General features: G+C 42.1%; 3 protein-coding genes across 4 annotated transcripts; all 3 read right to left on the reverse strand.

Annotated features, from left to right (window-relative positions):
• Positions 1-4,695: 4,695 nt before the first annotated feature.
• On the reverse strand, positions 4,696-6,668 carry CCL16 (C-C motif chemokine ligand 16). The gene is made up of 3 exons (XM_011379364.2): positions 6,593-6,668; positions 5,256-5,376; positions 4,696-4,847 (listed from the first exon to the last, which is right to left on the reverse strand). The coding sequence occupies exons 1-3, from the start codon at positions 6,666-6,668 to the stop codon at positions 4,715-4,717; spliced, it is 330 nt and encodes a 109-aa protein (XP_011377666.1). The 3' UTR covers positions 4,696-4,714.
• Positions 6,669-8,755: 2,087 nt separating this feature from the next.
• On the reverse strand, positions 8,756-11,645 carry LOC105304979 (C-C motif chemokine 14-like). Its single transcript, XM_011379365.2, has 3 exons — positions 11,291-11,645; positions 9,405-9,519; positions 8,756-8,967 (listed from the first exon to the last, which is right to left on the reverse strand). Exons 1-3 carry the CDS (start codon positions 11,373-11,375, stop codon positions 8,880-8,882), a joined length of 288 nt encoding a protein of 95 aa, XP_011377667.1. The 5' UTR covers positions 11,376-11,645; the 3' UTR covers positions 8,756-8,879.
• Positions 11,646-18,410: 6,765 nt separating this feature from the next.
• On the reverse strand, positions 18,411-22,197 carry LOC105304980 (C-C motif chemokine 3-like). Of its 2 annotated transcripts, XM_011379366.2 has the most exons (4): positions 22,044-22,197; positions 19,689-19,736; positions 19,080-19,191; positions 18,413-18,676 (listed from the first exon to the last, which is right to left on the reverse strand). In XM_011379366.2, exons 1-4 carry the CDS (start codon positions 22,138-22,140, stop codon positions 18,565-18,567), a joined length of 369 nt encoding a protein of 122 aa, XP_011377668.1. In that variant the 5' UTR covers positions 22,141-22,197; the 3' UTR covers positions 18,413-18,564. The 2 variants fall into 2 exon arrangements, with proteins under 2 accessions (XP_011377669.1, XP_011377668.1); XM_011379367.2 differs by lacking the exon at positions 19,689-19,736 and having other exon boundaries at positions 18,411-18,676.
• Between the last annotated feature and the right edge of the window lie 645 nt (positions 22,198-22,842).

The raw sequence follows: 22,842 nt of genomic DNA on the forward strand, positions 1-22,842 counted from the left end.
ATTATAAAATTTAAAATTACAGTTGACAATATTATTTTATATTAGTTTCAGGTATACAGCATAGTGGTTAGACATTTATATAGTTTACGAAGTGATCCCCCCACCTGGCAGCATACATAGTTTTTATAGTATTATTAATTATATTCCCTATGCTGTAAAACCAGTGTTTCTTTAAATATGTAAATCAGATGCTTTCACTTGGCTGCTTAAAAAAGTTCACAATGACTTTCTACTTCTCTTGAAATAAATTGAACATTTCTTATTCTGGCTTACAAAATATTTACTCCTGATCTGTTTTTGCTTTTCTCATGCTGCTCTCCTTCTCACCTTCCATGCTCCAGCTATACTGCTCCCATATACTAAGCTAGTTCCTGCTAGGGCTTTTGCACTGATTGAGCCTGGAAAGTTTTCTTCCCTTGTCCTCACGTGATTGATTTGCTCTAGTCATTAGCTCTCAGGTTACATGTTACCTCCTCAGTAAGGCCTTTCCTCACCATTCTATCTAAAGTAGCCATCCAGTCATTTCCCTGGATCTTGAGAGCTGCTTGGGAGTCTTTTCCCTTCCCTAGTCAACAGTCTAGGGGAATTCAAAACTTCCACCAGACTTCTGTGAATCCCCAAGGACTTAACTTCACATTACTTAATCTTGAATTTCTTGTTCTGGAGGTGCTGGCCCTGTCTCACAGTTGTCTTAACCTTGCTGGGGAGTTATCTCCCTCATCAATTTCCCCCAAACCACTCACATCAAGTATTCCAGGAGCTAAACAATTGATGGAATTTTTGAGGGATCCAGGGAGGAGGGAGGTCCCACTGTTCACTGCATGGACTCCAGCCCCTCCACCAAGTCATCTTTCTACCCTCCTCTGGCTCTCAAAGACAGAATAGTCCCTCCTCTTGGTTCACTCAGAGCAATTTCACCCCTCCTCCTGAAGTCTTGGCCCCAGTCTGTAACCATGTCCTGGGGGAAAGGTTTTCTGTCTTAATTGGGGTTACTGATACATTTTCTTCAAAAAAGACATTTTACTCACAAGAAGAATTCTTGTTCTAGCTGCTAAGAGAATAACGTTTTACTGTCACAGTTAAGAGGCAGAGTTGGGATCTGAACCTAGATTTGTCTGTTTGAGTTTGGAGCCAATGATTTTAAACCATTGCATCAACTGTGTCCCCGAAATACTAGTTCAGGCTGCTGATGACTATCAATGGTTGCTCACACACATGTACATGCACACATGTACTTTTCTGCAGGGGAAATGCATGCTCATCTGGCCTATTTCAGAAGGCCATTCTAAAGGCCAAATAATAATTTTTACAGGCCTTCCAAAGCTAGCCTCAGGACATCTGGTCACCGGGTCCAAATCCTCATGATGTATTAGACAGATGCACAGAGAGGGGACATGTAGCCAGACCCCTCGATGCCAGGTAAAATGCTCTTTATACTACCCAGAGATGCTTCTTCACTTTCTTCCCTTCCTGTCCCACCCACTGGTTCCTCTGTGTTGCTGTGTGTGCCTTCATCCAGCCCAAGCTATCTCTTTCTCTGACAAAGGAGTAAAAAAGCCCACTACTCTAGGCCTTATTTTCTACCTTTCCCAATTGATCAGCTATGTTCCACAAGGCTGACAGTTATGTAAGCTGTTTGGATGTAGGGTTATGTGGGTGAGGTTTTAGCTTTAGGATGATCAGAGCTGGGAGACCCCTATGTGTCAAAATGAGGAGGTCTCTCTTTCTCTCTCTCTCTGTATGTGTTTAAAGCCAGGCATCTGTCTACCTTCCAAGAACTAGAAATAGCCCTCTTTACAGTTTAATGTACCTGAGGAAAGTACTTTTGGTTCTAAACCATTAGGAATTTCTGGCAAGCTTTATATTAAATGTTGGAATGGGGATTCGACTTTGAATTTAGACTTTTAACCAGTTTTTCAGACTAATGCAGTCTCAACCCTGAACTCTTATGATGGAAAGAAAGAAAGAGAGAGAGAGAGAGAGAGAGAAAGAAAGAAAAGAAAGAAAGAAAAAACAAAGAAAAGAAAGAAAAAATAACGATGCTTTGTTCCAGCTTGCCAGAATCCTGACCCTGGCCTATGCTTTCTGTTTTTAGCCCCATCCTGTCCTTTAGTTCTTTAAACTCTGGTTCCCAGATTTTGACCCTGGTGTTGGCTAAGTACTTTGAAACTTCCTGCTGCCTTGGGTGTCCATGCTAAACTTGTTCTGGCTCCTGTGTCAATCCAAGTCCCGCCACCTTTCCATGTCAACTCTGGCCTCCGCAAGCAAAAGTCTGGGCCCGACTGCATTGTATTTGTTAGTGCTTCTGCCTTCCCTGAGCCGTGAGCTTCTGGAGGGAGATCATATTCAGGTTTGATCATATTCAGGTGTAACCCCTCAACTTTGATAGCAAGGAGGGTGGAGAAAAAATCCTGGATCAAGGAACAGGTACTCAGAGCCCAGAAGGAACTAAAACACATAGCACTCACCCCATGTGGAGGGACAAGGACAGGAGCCCATTGTTCAGAGCCTTGGGGCTTGCCCTGCCTGAGGCCCTGCCTGGGCAACATGGTGTTTGATGAGTCATTGTACAAATTAAAGGGCTTTTGGCACAAGTAACAAACCAAGATCTGCTAACTCTTGCTAATGTAAACAAAAGGGGAAACCCAGACATCCATGGACGGATGAATGAACAAGCAAAATGTGCATAGTGGAATGTTAGTCAGCCTTAAAAAGGAAGGAAATTCTGACTCATGATACAACATGGATGAACCTTAAAGACATTGGGTTAAGTGAAATAAGGCAGTCACAAAAGGACAAATACTGTATGATTCCACTTATATTAGGAACGTAGAATAGTCAAGTTCATAGAGACAGAAAGTAGAATAATGGTTATTAAGGGCTGGGGAAGGGAGGAATGGGATGTTATTGTTCAATGGGTATAGTTTCAGTTTTGGATGATGAAAAACTTCTGGAGATGGATAGTGGTGATGGTTGCACAACAATGCGAATGTAGTTAATGCTGCTGAATTGTACACTGAAAAATGGTATATATATTTTATCATACACAAATCAGAACTGACTTAAAAAGTTATTCCAGAGGTGCTAACTGCCACCATGGCTCTTCAAGAATTAAAAAAAAAAAAAAAAAAAAAGACTAACGGGAAGAATGCTGGGGCATCTCATAGAACTGAAAGACTAGCTAAATCTCCAAGCCTTGAGTGGGGACAGGAAACAGGACAGCTCCAGGGACTTCAGTGCAAGAGTTCACAGACTTCTTCCCTTTGGGATGATGCTATTACAGCAACCAGTATGTGCTTCTCTGGTCCAAATTTCATCTCTCTGAGAGTCTGATTGGCCAAGTGTGGTCAAGTGGCCATCAGGGTAGATTAGCTTTAGTTGGGGGAGGTGTGGCAGGCTCCTGTATTACCTACCACTGGAAATCACTGGGGGCAGTAATGGTCCAGTTTACCGGAATCCAAGTCATTGAGTGGCCAGTTTTCAGAAAGATCACTTCTCCAAATTCATTTGTTTCTCTTAATTATATAGCTTTAATTATCTGACTTTTGTTTTGCCTTCTCAACAGTATTTTGAGACAATGTTGAGTTTCATTAGTCAGCTTTCTGCTGTTAAGCTGGAGGTAGAGGAGTAGTGGGAAGAGGAGATTGAGTATGTATGTCTGGACTTGGTACCATGTAAACTCTCCAGCCACCAACCTTGACAAAATTCTCAGGTGAATGTTGAGAAGCCTCTGAAAAAACTGAGATTAAGTTTATTCCACTCAAGCAGAAAGGACTCAGGAAGTTAGGAATCAAGTTGGCGATAAAGGAAATTTTCTTTATTGAATGGTTGAGTTTTAGACCAAGATTTTTACCTCCAACCTAGTCTAATGCCCTTTCCTTGCCCTGAAAAGCTTAGTGTAGGAGGTAGATGCTCACCTCTTTTTTTGTTTCGGAATTCTCTGTACCCATGCCACCTGTAGGAAAGACCAAATCTCAGGAAGATCTAGCAAAGCCTCTGCAAAAGGAACAAAAATCATGAGCGTATGAATATTCTCACCCTGGTCTCCTAAGAAAAAGTTATGTTTTAAAAGAAAAGAATAATAGAAGAAAAAGATCTAGGAAAAGGATAAGGATAGACAGGAAAAGCCAAGAGTTCTGTGGGGCTCTTAATGAGTGAGAGGCCAGAGATGGTCTGGTTGGTTGGAAGCTAGATATAATTAGTTTAGAATGCCTAGTGTCTTGGTGTGAGAGGAGGAATAATTTTTTTCCGAGGCAACCCTTGGTTGACTTCACAGATTGCAAAGACCTTGTCAGTTTATAATCCCTTATTTTAAAATTTTTTATGCCTACAGGGCCTGATCTTTCTAGGTGGTCTCCTATCCAAGTACTAACCAGGCCTGACCCTGCTTAGCTTCCAAGATCAGGGTAGCATGGCCATAGATGAGAGGAGGAATTGAAAGCAGAGCAAGGAGATGGATGTGAAAGATGTTTTTCTATGTATTAAGAATGTCTGTCTGCTTACCTCCTTTAACTTTAGCATTTCCTCCAGAGACTGAAAAATATTCAAAATACTTTTATTGTTTGGATCATTGGCTTGTTTCTCTGAATGTGACTCTGTCATTCAGACCACAAGGCTGTCTGCATTTTCATTGGTTCACACCTTTCTTTCCTGAACCTGACTTTCCGCTGAGGCCTGATCGTCATGAGTAGTTGAGGAGCTGAGCTTGGCCTTTCTATGATCTAATGGATTTAACCCGGGCCATGTTCCTGGCGGGTAGCAAAGGCAGATTGGAATCATTGATGTAATCTTGGACCCATTTTTCATTGGGATTGGCGCAGATCTCTCGATTCTTTTTGGTGATGAAGCTGTGGAGGCAGAGTTAGACTGTCATGAGCCATGGAATAAAGTGGGGGTTCAGTCCATACTCCCCCACTTCTAGCTCACATGGGGCTTACTAGGCCTCCCCTTCTTAGTCCCCTCAGGGAACTCCCTCTCTGGCCTCTAGACCTCATCAACCCTTCTTTTAGCCCTGTCTCCACTCAGCCTAGACTCTCAGGCTTGGGTTTCATTATGACCACCATTTATTGGGCCACACAGCTATCAGCAGCAAAATCAAGAGATAAACCCAGATTTGTCCTGTGAGATTCAAAGCCTAAGCCCTTAACCACTACTCTCCTACTTCTAGCATGGAGATTTCTTGGTTCTGTGCATCCCATTCTGGCCCCAGGTTACTCTTCCATTTTCACAGAAATAATCTGTAGGGAAGTGCTTACATGATTGCTGGCAGGTAACAGCTGAGGGCCTTTCTGTGTCCCACCACCAGTTTCCTTGGTATTATTTTCTCATGATACTTCATGCAGCAGGTGTGTGGAAGATTCACCGACTCAGGAATTTCTAAGGGAAACACATTGAAAGCTGAGCCAAGGGTCAGAGAACGAGCTCATGGCTGCCTACCTCCATGTCCCATCCACTGCATTACACTCCACTGATGGCAAAGCCATCTGTTAGCAGGGACTGACCACAGCTGGTGGCAAAGCTTGGAACATCTTGAGAGCACAATTTGGCTGATCCATTCTTTGGGTGGGCCATTTTCTCTTCCTTGAAGCCTCAACCCATTGCATGGGCCTGCTTGACCTTCCCAAAGGGCATTGTTGCCCCCTCCCAACCACCAGATGCACCTCTGCACACAGTGACATTCATGTCCTTGTTTACAAAGACTGGGGACATCTTGAGAGTGTGTGTGGGCAGATTATGTTGTGTGCACAACCCTTGTCCCCTGAATATTTATACAGGCAGATTTGGGCCAGACATACCCAATCTTGCCAAGGATAAGTAACATAAGAGAGAAAAGAAGTACTGGGGCAGCTGAAGGCAGGTATGTGGAAGGACTGAGTGTCTTGGTTCCCTGTCACCAGGTCCTCATAAATGCTGATGGAGGCAGGGGAGGATATAGGCAAAACAAACCTTGTTTTCCATAGCTCCCAGGGATCCTATAGCTCCGAAAGCTTTCAACCCCTTTCCTCTTTTCCACAGACTTTATTTAGACCTATGCTGGGGGATGGAGATGAGGGCCATGAACTCCAAACAGTACACTTGGGCATCCCATTGGGATTCCTTTTGGCTGCCATGATAGTTCCAGCAATCTGTGCCAGACACTGCAGGAAGGGGTGTCTAGGTTCAGACTCCTTACTCCCGGACTTAGCCCCAGCCATCACTTTAGCTTTCCTCCCAGTACCCTTTGTGTTGCTCTCCCAAGAAGCAGGCTTTTCTCACCCACTTGCCTTGCCTGCCTCTTCATCACATATGTTTATTATTGTCTCTTCTGTTACATTCTTGGCTCCCTCTCTTAAAGGCTTATTCCTACTCTACATTCTTGGAGCTTCTGATATAACTTTGACCCAACATCCTAGAACCGCCCAACCCCAGAAAGATCTGGACCACGGCTCATATCTATTCTACAAAGGGGAGAGTTCGAAAATAGCAGCTATGCATGCAGAGGGGGAGAGGCCCCCAGCGATAATGATGGAGACCTGATAGCACTACCTGATAGGGCTGTCAGCTGCCCTATCCCCCTTTTTCATTGCTGCCTTACAGGGACAGGTGGACTTACTTGCTTGGATGTGAAAAGCAGAAGTCATGGTGAGGATGAGGATGAGGAGAAAGAGGGCAGCTGCAGAGACCTTCATTCTCTCAGAGGGGTAGTTCAGCTTCAGGGGAGGCTGAGTGGAGATGTCCTTGCTGCTGGTCTTTCCCTCTCTGACCTCTCAACTCTCTGGACTCTGACCACTTAGGAGCTGGTGTAAGAGGAGAAACAACAGGCCTCCCTCGTGGAGGGCGGGGCCTGGTGCAAAGCTGAATTTAGTAAGATCTGAATTTATGGGAAGGAAAGAACAGAGAAAGAGAATGTGTGCTGTATGCTAGCCACCTTGCATATCCTATTTTACTTAATCCTCAAGGTAGTGAAGTAGAGATTATTATTCCCATTTTACAAATGAGGCCTTTGAGGCTTAGAGAGGTCAAATAAATTGTCCAAGGTCACAGGTAGGTAGTACTAAAAACCAGATCTTTGTAATTTTACCACCTTACCTGCCACTATCTATATGTTGGGGAAGAAGAAGGGAGGGTTGAAGTGTCCGTTTCCCCAGGTGATCTGTCTGTGGGAGGATGAACATAGAGCAAGATTAGAGAAAACACAGACTGAGGCAGAGGTTGGGTTTAGTGGCCTCTGAAAATGATATCTCCCCATCCCCAGTCTAAGGACACGTGATTGAATTCACTCTTTCATGTCACAAATTATGCTACTAATACTCCAAAAAGACAGTGTGCCTGGTCCTTGGGTTTCCGTTTTTTCGTTTTTTGTTTTTTGCCCCCCTGAAGTATTTGGCTAATTTGTTGATGTTTTCATTTATCTCTTTGGACCTTGGACTCTAAACCAGCTTTGGTATAGTTGGCTGATCCTTCTTGGGCGCCTTTAGTATGGGTTTGTCCAAACTGCCACCATGGCCAATCATGGCCAGCAGAGGGCGCGCCAACACCGTGAGCCTGACCATTTGCATCTGAGTCTAGAACTTCCAGCTTCTACCCTCTGGCTTTGGCTAAGGCTGGACCTGCACCTCAGCATCTTCTCTTAAGACTGCTTCAGGAACCCATTCCAGGTTGAAGGCAGCATTCAGAGAAGAGATGACAGATATAGAGCTTCAGAGGCATGGGGGAGAGTGCAGGAGATGAGAGTAGAAGGAAACAGGCAGAACAAGGAATATGGGGATCTTTATGGGCTTGGTGTAACTGTTCGTAAATGGAAAAACATATGATGCAATTAGTCTTGGTGAGTTCAAGGCAGTTAGTGGTAGTGAAGCTGTGGATTTTTATGAGGATAAGGGGAGTATGTATGTGGGGTACCCCCTTGACCTCTGTTTATGGAGGCAAGAAGGTCTGAGAAAACTTGTTTGTACTTTTAGTATGCACCCCCACCCCCTTGGCCCTTGTCTGTGGAGATTAGGAGAGAAGAATGGCATACTCTTACTCCAAGTACATAGAGCTCGTCCTTGAACCCTGAAGATGGGTTTGAGAGCCTCTGGGAGCAGCTGGGTGTTATTCCTGGAGCGTAAACCTCCTTTTCATTCCTGTCTCATTCCATCCATCTGTCCATCCATCCATCCATCCATCCATCCATCCATCCATCCATCCGTTTCCTGAGTACCTGATATGGGCCAGGTTTTCTACTAGGCCTTGTGGGGGACACAAAAATGAATAAAACAATATAGTACAACCTGACACATGTAAGTGGATGGGGAAGGGTTGGATAGAATATGTCCAACCTGATACATGTAAGTGGATGGGGAAGGGTTGGATGGAATAGGCAGTGAACAAAGGCCTTGCAGCACAGAAGAAAGGACTATGGAATGAATTTGATTGCTATGGAGAGGCCTTTATGAAGATTTACCTGTAAAATCAGGTGATAATTCTTAGTTTTACACTTGTAAAGCTTACATAATATAATGTACTTAAAAGGCACTGAAGAAATGATATCTGTTATTATTGTGGTTATTCATTGTGCAAAGGTGGCCTTTATACTGAGCATCTTTATCACTTTCTGCTCAGCTTCCCACAATCCTTATCACAGGCCTGACCCATTTTTTGCACTAGACCCTGGCCAGACTTTAGAGTCTTGATGCTGAGGATGCCACCCTGGGCTAGGCTCACCAGTGTCTCAGTCCATTGCCAATGGGTAAATGCAGTTGAAATGAATGAGAGCAGGAAGGCATGACTAGTCTTTAATTCAAGGCAGGGCAGCTCCCAAGAAGTAATTGGGGCTGAGAGTTGGGAGTGGAAGGGGGGCCTTGGCCTCTTCTCTTTAAGGTTCTGAGCTGTGCCCTTCTCCATTGTTTCTGGGTCACTCAGATCTCCTCCAGCTCCTTGATGTAGTCCTGGACCCAGTCATCACTGGGGTTGGCACAAATGGAACGGCCCTTTTTGGTGATGAACCTGTAGAGCAAGAGAGAGAGAAGGACTATAACCAAGGGTCCAGCATCCAGGAAGCAAGAGCTTGTCTACCCTTCCTAAAAAATTCCTCATCTGACCTAGGCTGTTTCTCCTTCCTTTGTTAGAGGAAGCCCAGGGCCAGTCTCCTTTCTGAGACATGCTTTTCAGCCCCTCAGGGCCCAGAGTCTTACTGTCTCCATCCAGGAACTACCCTTCTGCCTTTTCTTCTCCTCCCTTGATGCCTCCCCAGACAGAGCGCCAGCTTCCTCCCAGCTCCCAGCAGTCCCCAGATAGGCCAGAAAACCCCTGGGCTTTCTTTCCCCATGTTGTATACCTAAAAGGCACCCTGGGGAGTCTCCATTGAACATCCCCCCTGCCTCCTTTTGTCCCAGGCCCCTGCTGGCTCCCTCTCCCCAATGTGGTGTGTGGGTGCCACCTACACAACTCCAGGCTTGGAGCATTGGCTGCTGGTCTCGTAATAATCTATAATCCATTGACGCAGGACTGTGTGGGTAACGTAGGTGAAGCAGCACTCCGTGGGGTGGTAAGGTCCTCCTGAGGAGAAAGCATGTGGGGAAGCTGAGATTGGGCCCCTTGTTTAAGGCGATACCACTGAGTGCTTCCGTGACCCAAGGGAGTGGAAGAGGGAGGGAAGGAGGACACAGCCCTGCAGAATTCAGAGATAGGGCTGTGGAGCAACTCAGTCTTTTCATCTCCCTTTTCATACTATTCCTCTGCTCCTCTTTTCCTCTCCTTCATCAGCAATCACCCTGTTTCTCATTCTTCGTCTCCTTCTAGAAAGATGCTGATGACTTTGGCTGATGCTGATGTCTTTGAGCTTTGGGACTGACGAGCAGCAAAGCCCAGATCTCACTGAGCATGACCATCCCTGTGCGGCAGACTTGTAGAGGTGCTCCAAATAAGAGGAATATTTTGGAAGAAATCTCAGTAGGGATTGGGACATGTGTCATTTGGGAGTACAGACCCAGCCCCACCTCCATCTTACAAAGAGGGAAGGACATCCATGCCAAGTCCTAAGGACAATGGCCAGGGAGTCAGGACACCCAGATTTTAACCCCACCTTGGTTTTGCTGGCTTTGCGCCTATCACCCCTTTTTTCCCCTCTCAGTTTCCTCATCTCTCCATAAAGCTGTTGGCATGGATTGGTGGTTTTACACGGGGCTTCCTGGGGCTCTGGGAGCTTCAGGGACTATCTTGGAGGTACTGATGCAGTTGAGAGTGGAGGCTTGGGTATAGGACCCCGTTCAGCCTCTTTTCTGCTTTACATATTGAACCTCTGTGTAAACTTTTTCTTGAAGAAAAGGTTTCATGGTCTAAATTTAAAAAAAAAATCACTGGATTAGCTGGTATTTCAGTTATTTTCTGATTTTGAAATTTCATGGCTCTCATAAGAGGTATAAGGAGGTGACAGCAAAGTCACACCAAGCTTGAATTGTGGACGTAGCAGGAAGGGTGTTTCAGACCAAGGGCCCTGTACAAACAAGCACATGCTGTGCTTACGGGGTGGAGTGATTGGAGATGTGCATGTTATGTGATCAACCTGGACAGAAATGTGAGTATGTATCATGATCGTCTCAGGGGTCACCAAAGGTGACTGGATGCTTGAGTGGAAAGGGAAAGATCTTGTCCTGCTATCCAGCACTATTCCAGGCTACATCCTCGCTCTCTGAAGAATGGAATAAGGGATCCCCTGGTCCTGAGACCCACTCCCACTGCATTCCTCAGAGCTGACGAACGACTTCAGAGAGGCAAATCAAACTGTCCAGATTCCCACTAACTTTAGACTGGCTTTATTTCAACAACCTTCTATGTTTCCCCTCAGTTTCTGAAAAGGAAATGAGGTAAAATTTAAGGGCAAGGAATAGTTTGGTTGTTTGTAAAGGCATTTCTTAGCTCGTCCTAAGAAATAAGCTGAAAAAAGGTGGCCTAGGTGGGACCCACTTCCCCACCCCCAGACCAAACCTAAGCAAAGCTGCTGGTGTAGGGCTGACCTTGGAAGCAGGCTGGGCCCACATCCCAGGATGCAATTGACAAAATGGCTTTGAAGGGCTCCAAACACTGCTCCTCAGTCTCTCTGGGGATAACACTTTTTTACTTAACAGCAAAGAGAGCTGAATTGATGAAATATAGAAACAGGCTGGCCTCAGTTCATGGCAGAAAGAGGGCCTGGTCCTGGGGTGAAACCAGTTTAAGAAAACACCAGAGCTCCTTCTTGAGCCCCTTCTCCCCCTATTTCCAGTAACCTTATTCCTGTTTATTTCCCCATAGGGACCAGGTTGGAAAGAAGACAAGGCATTGCACTCACGTGAGGAGGATTTACTCTTGGACCCTAGGGCAATGGTGGTGATGAGGAGGAGGAGGCAGAAGATGGCAGCCATGGAGACCTTCATCTTCCTGTGAAGAGAGGTGATGCAGGAGGAGAGTGGGCCCGGTAGGGACTTCTCAGGCTCCTGGGCTGAGGGAGTGTTGAGAAATGATCACCAAGGCAAAATATTTTTTAAAATAAGGGAACTAAGATTTCAAAGGGAAGCAGAAAGCAGTGGATGCCTCAGCAATTTCATATCCTGCACATTTGATGAGGGTGGAGTGAAGGAAGCATAGAGAGCCAAGGTTTCAGGGAGGAAATTGCCTTCCATCCTTAGTGGGAATAAGTTTAACTCTTTGACATAAGCCCTTCCTTAGGCATAGACTATGAGCATGGGGGGCTTGGAGGCACTGTCTCAGACTTAGCCAAAGACCTCAAGGCTAGGATGTGTCGAGTGTCCAGTTCTACCCCTCAGAACAAGGCTGTATCAGGGCTGGAAATTCAGGATCTGTTTGTTTGGAGTTCAGAGGGGACTTGGGGTAACAGGATGAGGTCTGAAGTCCCCCACTTCAGGTCTAGGAAGTCCTCACTTGAACTCTTAAGCAGAATCTTCAGCTTCCAGTCTCATCCCCACCTTCTCACCATATACCCCAGGGTGAAGAACTCAGTTGATAATTTAACACAAACTATATAATGGTTGCTATACCCATTAGCTGTCCCAAATGCTTCATGAATATTAACCTATTTAATCTTTGTATCAGCAGTTGAGGAAACTGAGGCACAGAGAGCATAAATAACTTGCCCAGGTTTTGCCAGTTGGTAAGTAGAATTGGGGTTCATACTTGGGCAGTCTGGCTCCTGAGTCTCTGTTCTTAACCACTATGCTATGGAGAAACATGGGAGCCCCAACTAAGCTCTCTCTGGCAGGCTTGGCGTCTCTACAAAGCCTTTAGTTTTAGACCTTTCTGAGCTCAGGTAATGGATCTCTTTGGGAACTTCTGGTTTCTACCTTTCATTACAGGGAAGCTTGATGGGAACCTAGACAATGCCTAGTTCAGGGACGGCTAGTAGGTTTCATTGATTAGTGGTGGATTGAAGCTGTGTGTTGGAAAATATTCTCAGGCCATGTCCCTGAACTTCAGAAAGGAGTGCTGTAACTGACAGGTGTTTTCCGTTCTGGTGCAGCTTGCATGCTGTGTATTTGCCATCCTCAGATTAGTCTAAACCGACCATTTACCAAGGAAGAGTTGGGGCTCAGGAAGGGCCAGCAACTTGCTTATGTTCACAAAACAGAGCCACCTCTGCAGGCTCTCAGTCCAGTGCCTTTACCATACTCTTGTAGGGGGTACTTGCCCCATTCTACTTGCTGTTGTGGTTAGAAGGCTGTTTATATCTTCTGTCTGTGACTCATCAAGGCAAGGAACATCTGTTATTTATCTTTGCTCATTCACTCAAAGCCTAGTATATAGAAGGTGATTTATAAATATGTGTTTTAGAAAAAGGATGAATTAATAAATTGAACTGGTCGAAGTATGTATAATCTTACGGAAAACAGCTGAATTCTCATGCTTAGGTGTCAAGACAGTAATTTACTATAAATTAATAAATGTATTAATAAATTAATTAATCAATCAATTAATACATTTTCTGTATTTGTTATCATCAATAATAACACTATTTAAACTCCTAAAGTCAAATGATAACAATTGTCTTTAGGAACAATCTAAGGAAGCAAGTCATTTCTGGGAAGACTATGAGTTGGAAAGAAAAAATGTTTACTTTGTTTTTGTGGAGACTAGCCTACTTGCCAAATTGTTGCTGGGAGCTTTACCGGAAATTCCTTTATTTTTCAATAATTGAGGTCTTATTGATATTAGTCTGGATATGTTAATTGCGATGATAAACAATGCCTAAATCTCAGGGGATGAATTATAGTTTATCTCTTGCTCATGTTGCAGTCCAATGTAGGCCAACAGTGAGAGGAGGGTGTGTGTGTGTTGCGGAGGAATGTTTCATGTACCCCTTTAGGGACCAAGGCTTCTTCTATCTTGTAATAACACCATTTTCAACATAAGGCCTCCAGGTTTTTGCTACCAAAGGGTAGAAGCAGAAAGGGACTGGGAGTTTTTTATGGGCTGGTTCTGGAAATGGTATAAATTACTTTCACTTACACTCCATGGCCAAAGTGAAATCACCTGGCTCCAACATAATGCTAAAGGTATGGAAAACATACTCATCTGTGTGCCCAGGAGGAAAAGGGAATGGAGTTTAGTGACCACATCAGTTCTTTGCCACAATATCAAATGTCAGGTACTGGGCCAGCTTGGAGGGTGGAATTGAAGATGACCCTGGCCTCAAAGGACTCATAGCTTAAAGAGTGACTCAAAAAGGTAAATGAAAATTGCAATACAGTGAGATGAATAGAATTTAGTAGCAACATAATTAGAGACCTTAAGTGTTCTTCCATTGCCCACTGGTGAGTATGCAGTGCCTATTTAAAAAGTGTTAAAAATGTCTTTTAAAGCAACAGACATACATTGGTTTATTAAAAAATTGAATAATACAGAAAGGGGTATATGGGACATAAACTTTTCTGAGTTCTCGTTTGTCTGAGAAGTCATTACTCATTTTTTATACCTGATTGGCATTTTCGCTGGGTATAGAATTCTACACTGAGAGTATTGAGAATATTTTGGAGGCAACTTTTATCTGGGATGACCTGGATTTTCCTCTTTCTAGAAGATTTTAGTTTTATTTATCTTTGTCTTCTTACTTTTGGGCACAAAAAGATGATCCAGGCTTATCTAATACTTTGCCACTGCTCTGGAATCAGCCATTTCTCTAATAAGTCCTGATTCCCGTTAGTGGAAGAGGGTTTTGAGAAACCAAGATCTGTATGCTTAGGGTTCTCATTGTTTTGGGAATGGCATTGTGTTCAGTTCTGAGCTCTCAGTGGACAGAACTAGGAAATATATTGAAGCATATATACATAAGTATGTGTAAAGGTATATCTATTTCTATTATGTCAATTTCCAACATTTATAGCAATTTCTATATCATTGGTTTAGTTATGTGAAAAACCAAAAATTTATACCAATACATTCAATTCCAAGTCAACGCCACAGGTTTATTTTTGTCTTCTCTCTATATATGTTTCCCTCCCTACTCTAGCAGTAAGAAACTTGGCTCCCATTAACCTCAGTATGTTTACTTCTTTGCTCCATGCCCTGTATGTAACAAATCTTCTGGCCACCCTGACTGTATTCTCAGTCCCAGACCCACTAGCCTTAATCATGCAGATCATGCCCTCTGGCCCAGTCCTGGTTGAGGCCTCAGTTGAACCCGCAGCCCACACAAAGAGAAAAGAGAATGAGCTATGTTACTTTTTAAATCTTGTTTGTGTTTCTAAATGTGAAATAGGAAAAATACGGATGTTTCCATTCACTATTTTATGCCTTGATTTCTGTGCAGCTCTAATTAGTTTTTTTCTATAACTTTAAAGCACATTTTTTTTCTAGCTATTTTTCACAACTTCCAAGATTTTACTTTTCAAAATTCGAATTTGGTTGTCAGGTTTATTTAATCATGTTTATACTTCTTCCTGTTGTATATTTCATTGATAGTTAAGCAGCTTTGATAAGTAAGCTTCATCATGAAAAAAATGAAGTATCAACACAAGTCAAGAATTGTCCTGTTTTGTTGTTTGTCCTTGAAAAGACAATGAAGATTCAGTTATCAATTATTTGAATTTTTTGGGTTACTTTTATAAAAAGAAATGTATGCTTTTTATAAAAGTTGCAAGCAATGCTGAAATTACAAAGTCAAGAGTGTGAGTTCCTCTTCAAATTCCCACTTAACAATGCAGTGTCAGCATTACCTGTGAACTTGTTAGAAATGCTGATTTTTTTTTTTCCCTTTGGTTCCACCCAGTTCTGATGAATCAGAATTTCTGGGGCTAGAATCCAGCAACCTGTTTTAACAAGCCCTCCAGGTGATTCTTATGCATGCTAAAGTTTCAGAAGCCCTGATCTATACAGGCATGCCTCATTTTATTGTGATTCACTGTATTGTGCTTCACAGATGTGATTTTTTTTTTTAAAATGAATTGAAGGCAAGACTCTTTAGCATTACAATGGTCTGGAACTGAATCTGCAATATCTTCGAGATATGCCTGTGGTACAAATTCTTAAGTGGTGTGCTTTAATATATTGGTCTCTTCAACCTTTGGGCAGTCTGACTGGAGGTGGGAGGCCAGAGCTCTAAGCTGACTGCCCCCAGTACAAACAACCTCATCATTTTAATCCAATGTTATGTAATAATTTGAAGAGTTAGTGATGGATTAGATAGGATTTTTGCACACAGATATCATATCTTATTCTTATTCTCAGTCTTCTCTATACACCGAAATATTCTTGAAGGGCTAAAATCTTGTTTTGTTCTCATTGTTTTTCTAATGCCTACAATGTATAACATAATCACTCAATAATTATCTCTTTGAGTGACAATAAATATGTTTCAAGACTCCAGAGAAAGGGAGATAGGTGCTCTGGCTGAGATAGTGAGGTAGGTGTTTTATAGTGGCACCTGAATTGAACCTTGAAGGGTAGGTTGAATTTTGCTGGGAAGATTTGAGAACGGGGTGGTGGGGGAGGTGTTTCTGGCAGAGGCAGCACAGAAAACAAGGAAACAGAAAAGAACATACTGTTTTTGAGGAACAGCATGTAAAAGTATTTAGAGTATGTAAGTCTAATGCAGTTGACCCAGACATAACATGCCATTATCTCCTGCAAGACCTCAAAGACCTGTGATTGACAGATGCTTGGTCAGAAAGGAGAGTCTTGATTTCCATCCTTCATTTCTGTTCAGCTGCCATTGTCATGACCCAAAGTCTTGACTAGGAGACACCTGAGTCTCTGCCATTCACACTGCTCAGGTGGTTTGTGCTCTCAATTTCATTCTACTGAGCTAACAACTTGGTCAGCCAGAGAACCTAATGAAACCACACATATTCCCCTTAGGTCTAGTACATTTTTAATCTAACAAATCTTTGACATTTTTACAAGGCTCTGAAACAAAATCTCTACAGAGAAGCTAAAAGCTGCTATTGCCATCACTCAATCTTATATTCCAGAGCTCAGTGGGATGGTGTTAGCTCCAAACTTCTGAATTTGACAAAATATAGTGAAGTAATGAGCAACAGGAAAGATCATACATGGGTCAAAATATAGGCCAGAACCCTGAGCATCTGTGTTTGCCTCTTTCACCTCCCCAAATCCCATTTAAATGTCAGAATAAATATGAAAACAACAACAAAAAAATCCATAGTAGCAGCAGGGGATCAGAAAAGATGACATTAGCTGACCATAAGGTGAGAAATGTCTGTTCTATATAAAAGACATGCATCAACTTGATGGCAAAACACAGGAGGCTGAAAAAACTTATATAGGTAAAGGAGAAGATTATTGAAAAAACATTTCTCAGCAGGAGCTGGGTAACACAAAGATTAGAGTCAGAGGGTGTTAGGAGAAGAAACTTGGGTCAGGAGAACAAACTAAAACATTGCCAGTCTCCATTTCAGAACAGTCAGGTGAAAGGTTGGCCCCAGTATAAATCTATAAGCACTGTTCTCTATAGAAAGAAGGATATATGCAGTGGAAGTCTTCTGAAGGGGACAATGGGCCAGACAGAAAATTAGGCAGTATCCTGGATAACTTCTGGTCAAATATAAGAAGGTCTACCCCCTCCACCTCTTAGAAATGAAGCTCTCTGACAACCTCAGTGCAAGACTGACCATTCATTCCTACTCCTTCTTCTTCACCTACCAGAGCCAGGGCCCCTATAATCAGCATCTGCATTTACAACTGAGGATCTAGGGGTTTCCACTTATGCTGTGAAAAAAGAATGGCATCCATAATGGAGTGAAATATACTAAGACACTCTTCCTCTTCACCGTCCGCCAGCTAGCCTGTCTACCTATTAACCTGCACTTCTTGAAATAGTGTCTCTAAGTGAGGTCCTAGGACCACCTGCATAAAAATCACCTGGAATGCTTGTTTAAATTGTATATATCTGTGCTTTACCCCTTATCCCCAACCATCTCCTGCCCATCCCTCCACTCTCGAATGATGGAGAAACTTCTAAACTGTAGTCAAGCTTTCAAAGATTAGTTATTTTAGTAGGAAGGACGGGCTATACTGTAAATTTATGTTTAATTTCTTTGGCGTTATAGTAATTTCCAGCATTGACCATTGTCTCAAGATTTTTTTCTAATAGTAATTTATTATTATAAAGGATATTTAGTTGTTGATCAGTTTTTTTCAATTGATTTCTTATGGTAAGCAAAGCACCCAAAAAGCAAGCATAGGTTTTAAACTTTTTTTAAAATAAGTTTTGTTGTTATTTAGAATTCAGTGCTTTCTTCTGAGTTTTATGAGAAAGTTGACCTGGATTTATGAATTACAAATACAAATGTATAGGTTTGGATAGATATGAATATAAAATTGATATTAACTCCAACTTTAAATATTTTTCTTGATGTTCTTTAACTTTAAAGAAGACATCTTTTATGAAGTTATATCTATTAAGAGAAAACATCCAAAACAGAAATAAGGCAACAGGATGACTGATGTCACATTGGAACATTGTTTAAAAGGTCTACCCCAGGATTCCTTACATCTTTGGGGGAAATGAGTTTTTGATTGATGTTCTATTTACTATTAATCACGACCCAGACTTTGTGAAATTACATGTTAACTTGTGAATTTTTGTCCATTGCAAGATGCAAATGATTTTTGTCCAGTAGAAAAGAATCCCAAAAGTTATAATTATATTACCTTATTGGATATTAATCTATTTTTCTCTAAGTTATTCATTTCAGAATGCCATCTCCAACTAACCATATAAATCTCTGTTCCTCAGATGATCTCTGAATCAGTTTAATGGTTCTCTCATTAATGGGTTATGTACATCTTTGACAATATTCAATCTGTATTTGAATGAGTCATATTTTTAGCTTTTAAAAAAATAAAATGATGTCTCATTTTGAAAAAAAAAAAGAAATCCAAAGTTCAGCAATTTCTACATTTCTTTTTACTCTTAAAGTTGAAGAAAAGTTAAATTGGAAACTTTTTATTAGTGCATAGCTTTTATAACCAGAACAGAACAGTTTATTTTTTTATTTTATTTTTATTTTTTAATAATTCAGGCCAAGAAAGTCCCAGGAGGTGAGGTAAGAGAGATGGAGATGGGTGGCTGGCACCTAGTATCCCTTTTCTTCAAGCAAATATTTTCGTCAGGTCTTTGGCTTCAGTCAGCTTCATTATGCATTCCTGAACTTTCCTATCACTGGGATGGGCACAGACATGACGGCGTCTCTTGGTGATAAAGCTGGGGAACAAGGGAGAAAAAGATTACACAGTGAAGAGGGTTCTGGAAATGGGGGTGGGGAGCCTCATCCTTCTGGCCTCTCAAATTCCCCGCTCAGCCCAGCTTGTTACTTCCTTTTTCTGCTGCAGGAGCTCATGGTGTCTCCACCCTGACATGCTCCCTCAGCTTCTGAGACTCCTTTAGTGACTTGTGAGAGTTCGCTTGGGCAGCCTTACTCCTGCTCTTTTTTTCCTTCTATAACCTCCCTCTTCACTGGGAGCATCTTATACCTGAAGCTCCACAGGGTTCTAACAGTGACAAAAGCCTGACCCTTGACTTGGCAGGATCCAGAGGCTGGGACTTTACTGGACATCCATCCTTCAGGACCCTCTCCCAAGACATGGCCGGTGAGCTTAGCACTTACATGACACCAGGCTTGGAGCACTCGCTGCTTGTTTCAAAGAAATTTTCCATGAATATGCATCGGATTTTTTGTGCATAGGAGAAGCAGCAGTCGGGGGGATGGTGAGGTCCTGCTGCAAGAGAAAGGGCCATTTAAGGACTGAATATCTTTTGAGGACAACTAGATTCCTTCCCCCTTTCCTCCAAAGTATTAGGGCAGGTGAGAAGGTACAGGACTCAAAAGGGATGTTTTCCTCTTTTACCAGCATTTGATGGCATCTCCTTGCTTCACTCTCCTCAGGGCTGAGCTGTATGTCTGAGGGTACCCAGACAATGCCACAACAGGGCCAGGATCATTTCTCTCAGAAGAAGAAAGGTCAGATGCCTGCAGGAGGCATCAGAGAGTACCCTCTCCCCTAGGTAAGCCAATTATTAAGACTGCCAGATAGGATAGAGGTCATCTGTGGGAGAGGGACTCGTGGCCCATTCTGATCTTCCTTGGAGATAGATACTCACCACCCTCAGGACTCTCCCTCTTTCTCCACGCCCTCTAACTGAGGTGGATCGAAGATACTAAGCAGATCTATACCCACCGGCTGCTTTTAAATATGTGCCAAAACTAAACATTTACATTCTTGACGTATTGAGGATTTCAACTGATGTATCTCCAGTCTGGGTTCTATTTGAGAGAAACAGACAAGGAGGGAAGAGAAATCATTGGGAGGCAGCATTGTCATCTCTACCTATCCTATTCCCCAGCCTCATCCCCTGGTCCGGGGGCAATGGCGATGGAACACTGGATGACTGTCTAGATTCTAGGCCTATCTCCAGGCCTGTTTTCTCCATTAGGGCCCTGAGATTTTTCAGGGAACTTTTAAAATTGTTTGAGACATGAAAACATTCTATTGACTTTAAATACAAAAAGCAAACTGTAAATCATGAACAAATCAATTGAATAGCTATGTCATGTGATACAGTCTACAATGCTTTTGCACATTTCTGGAATCCACAGGGCTCTGGAAACAGAAATTTTTCATTAACTGATTTGGTAGCACAAAGTCACCCAAAGTGAACTGCGGCTATTTACAGTCTTTATTCTATTAGTAGAAATATTCATGTGTGTTTGCTGTAGAAATATTACTGTTTTTGATTCCAGACTCTGCCAGGAATGTTAAGTAATGTCCAGCTATGTGTTACCTTTTTAAAAATTTTATTTTTTGAACATGTGATAAAATATACATAATATACAATTTATAATTTTAACCTTTTTATTGCCTTCAAGCTCTGACCTTATACTCTACACAGACAGTGATCTAGACCTGCTAAATACATATTTGTTAGGTAAATGAATGAAACAATAGACCTGGTAGGGACTATCAAGGACCTTAAACTCTAACCATCGGTAAGAAAAGGAGGAGTGTGATCAAAGTTATAAGAGCAGTAAAAATAAATTGCTATTGGGTTCAGCAGAAGAACAGAAAGTATGTACTTTAGACCAAGCTGGTCAAATTTTAGCCATTTTAAAATGTACAGTTCAGTAGCATTAAGTATATCCACATATTGCACAACCATCACCACAGTCTATCCATGGAACTTTTTTCATTTTTCAAAACTGAAACTCTGTTCTCATTAAACAATAACTCCCCATGTCCCCCTACCCGCTTCCCACAGGCCACCACCATTTCACTTTCTGTCTCTGAATATGACTACTTTAAGTACCTCATATTAGTGGAATCGTATAGTATCTGTCCTTTTGTTACTGGCTTATCTCACTTATCAAATGTCTTCAGTGTGCACTCATGTTGTAGCATGTGTCTGAATATCTTTCCTTATTAAGGCTAAATAATATTCCATTGTATGTACATACCTCATTTTAAAAATCCACTTATTTGTTAATAGACACACACTTGCGTTGCTTCCACTTTTGGGCTATTATGAATAATGCTGCTATTAGCGTGGGTGTACAGATAGATATCTCTTTATGTACCTGCTTTCTTTTGCGCATATATGCAGAAGTGGAATTGCTGGATCATATTGTATTACATTTTTAAGACCTGAAAAATCCTGCATTCCAAAATACATCTAGTCCCAACGTTTTGGGTAAAGGATTGTGAAACTGCATTAGGCAAATACAGCTAAACTTTTAGCTCACTTCTTAAGTAGTTACATATGAATTATTTTTAATGAGATGTGTGAACATGTCAATATCCTTGATATGATGTCTGGGGGGGCTTGCAAAATAAAGTCTTAAATGGCCTTGTCTTTCTATAACAGCTTCCTAACTAGCTTGTATCCTAACTCTACCACTTACTAACTGTGTGATCTTGAGAAAGTTATATAAGGTTTCTGTGTCTCGGTTTTCTCATTTGTAAAATGAGGATAATGATAATATGCAAAACTATATAAGTTGCTGATAGTATACACCAAGAGTTGTTAGGAGTAGCCAATATATTAATATCTATTAATATTTAGAATAGTGCCTACTTACACATAGGTAGCACTATATATTTATTTGTTAAATAAATAGAATGGTTAGGTGGACTTAGGTGAGTTACTTGCCCAGCTTGTCCTATTTCCTCTCCAAAATGATGGTTTTCACTAGATGGTATGTGATAGTTCTAACTTCATAGGATTCTATATTTCTTTCTGCACATTTACAATCTTACTACAATTCTTTTGATCTAGCACATAATAGTCCTCTATCAGCTAAGAGAAGGTATCGAATAATTCTGGCAATGAAAAACAGGGTGAGAATTGTTTCCCCAAGTGGGGTGAGTCATCTATATACAGTTTTCTTCAGAAACCAAAGGCTGCAGAGAAAGAGATCTATATCTTACTGCTGCTGCTTTTAAACAAGCACCAAATTCACATTCATGTCTAGAATGGGAAGCATTTTCAGGAGGACAAATGTGTCTCTCTGTGTCTCCTCCCCAGACCGCAAGTTACCATCGACCTGGCCACCAGTGGGAAGGCTCACTGAACTCACCGGGGGCCCGGGGCTCATAGACTTGAGATCCATGGGTTGGGGATCCAAGGGCAGCAGCAAGGATGAGGAAGGAGAGTGCAGCTGTAGAGATCTTCATCTTTTACATGTGCAGACAGAGCTGGCCTGAGGACTCCTGGGCTCTCTGCTCCCTGACTCTCTGGGACCCTAGCTCTGCCCTTGTATTTATAAGAAAAGGAAGATCAGGAAGTCACAGGGCAGAGGTCAGAATGCTGTTTTTTGGCTATATAATCGAAAACATGTTATTTTTAAAAAAGGGAAGAAGGCTGAGGATGCAACAGGAAGTAGAAGGCAGTGATGACTTGGGCCTTTCCCAACTGCCCAATGGATACAGGCAAAAGAGTGTCAAAATTTATGGCAGAGTCCTTAGCCAAGACAGGAATTGGGAGACCCTGTGGTAGGAACTCTCGCATGCTATGTGGGTCGTGAAAGCCCTACAGGAAGAACTGTATGTTTATAACAAAGCTCTATGATTAAAACGGCCCTTCCTCTTAACTACTTCTCCTCTGTAAAAGAATTACCTTCTTCTTCTTGCACGCTCTTTGTAACCGTCAACTCTGCATGTACTGGATTGCAATCCCTTTTCCCCAAATAAATCCTTTTCGTGGAGGGAATACCTAGTTGACTTTTTGTTTATGGTTGACAAGAGTGACTATTATGTTTGACAAGAGTGACTATTATGTTTGACAAGACTGACTATTTTATTAAGGATCCTTCCTCTAGGAGATTCACTTAATCCTCTAAATCAGCGTTTTTTCTTTAGGAGTTAACCACCTTCAAG

This window comes from Pteropus vampyrus, unplaced genomic scaffold, assembly GCF_000151845.1.
Source record: "Pteropus vampyrus isolate Shadow unplaced genomic scaffold, Pvam_2.0 Scaffold358, whole genome shotgun sequence".
Lineage (NCBI taxonomy): Eukaryota > Metazoa > Chordata > Mammalia > Chiroptera > Pteropodidae > Pteropus > Pteropus vampyrus.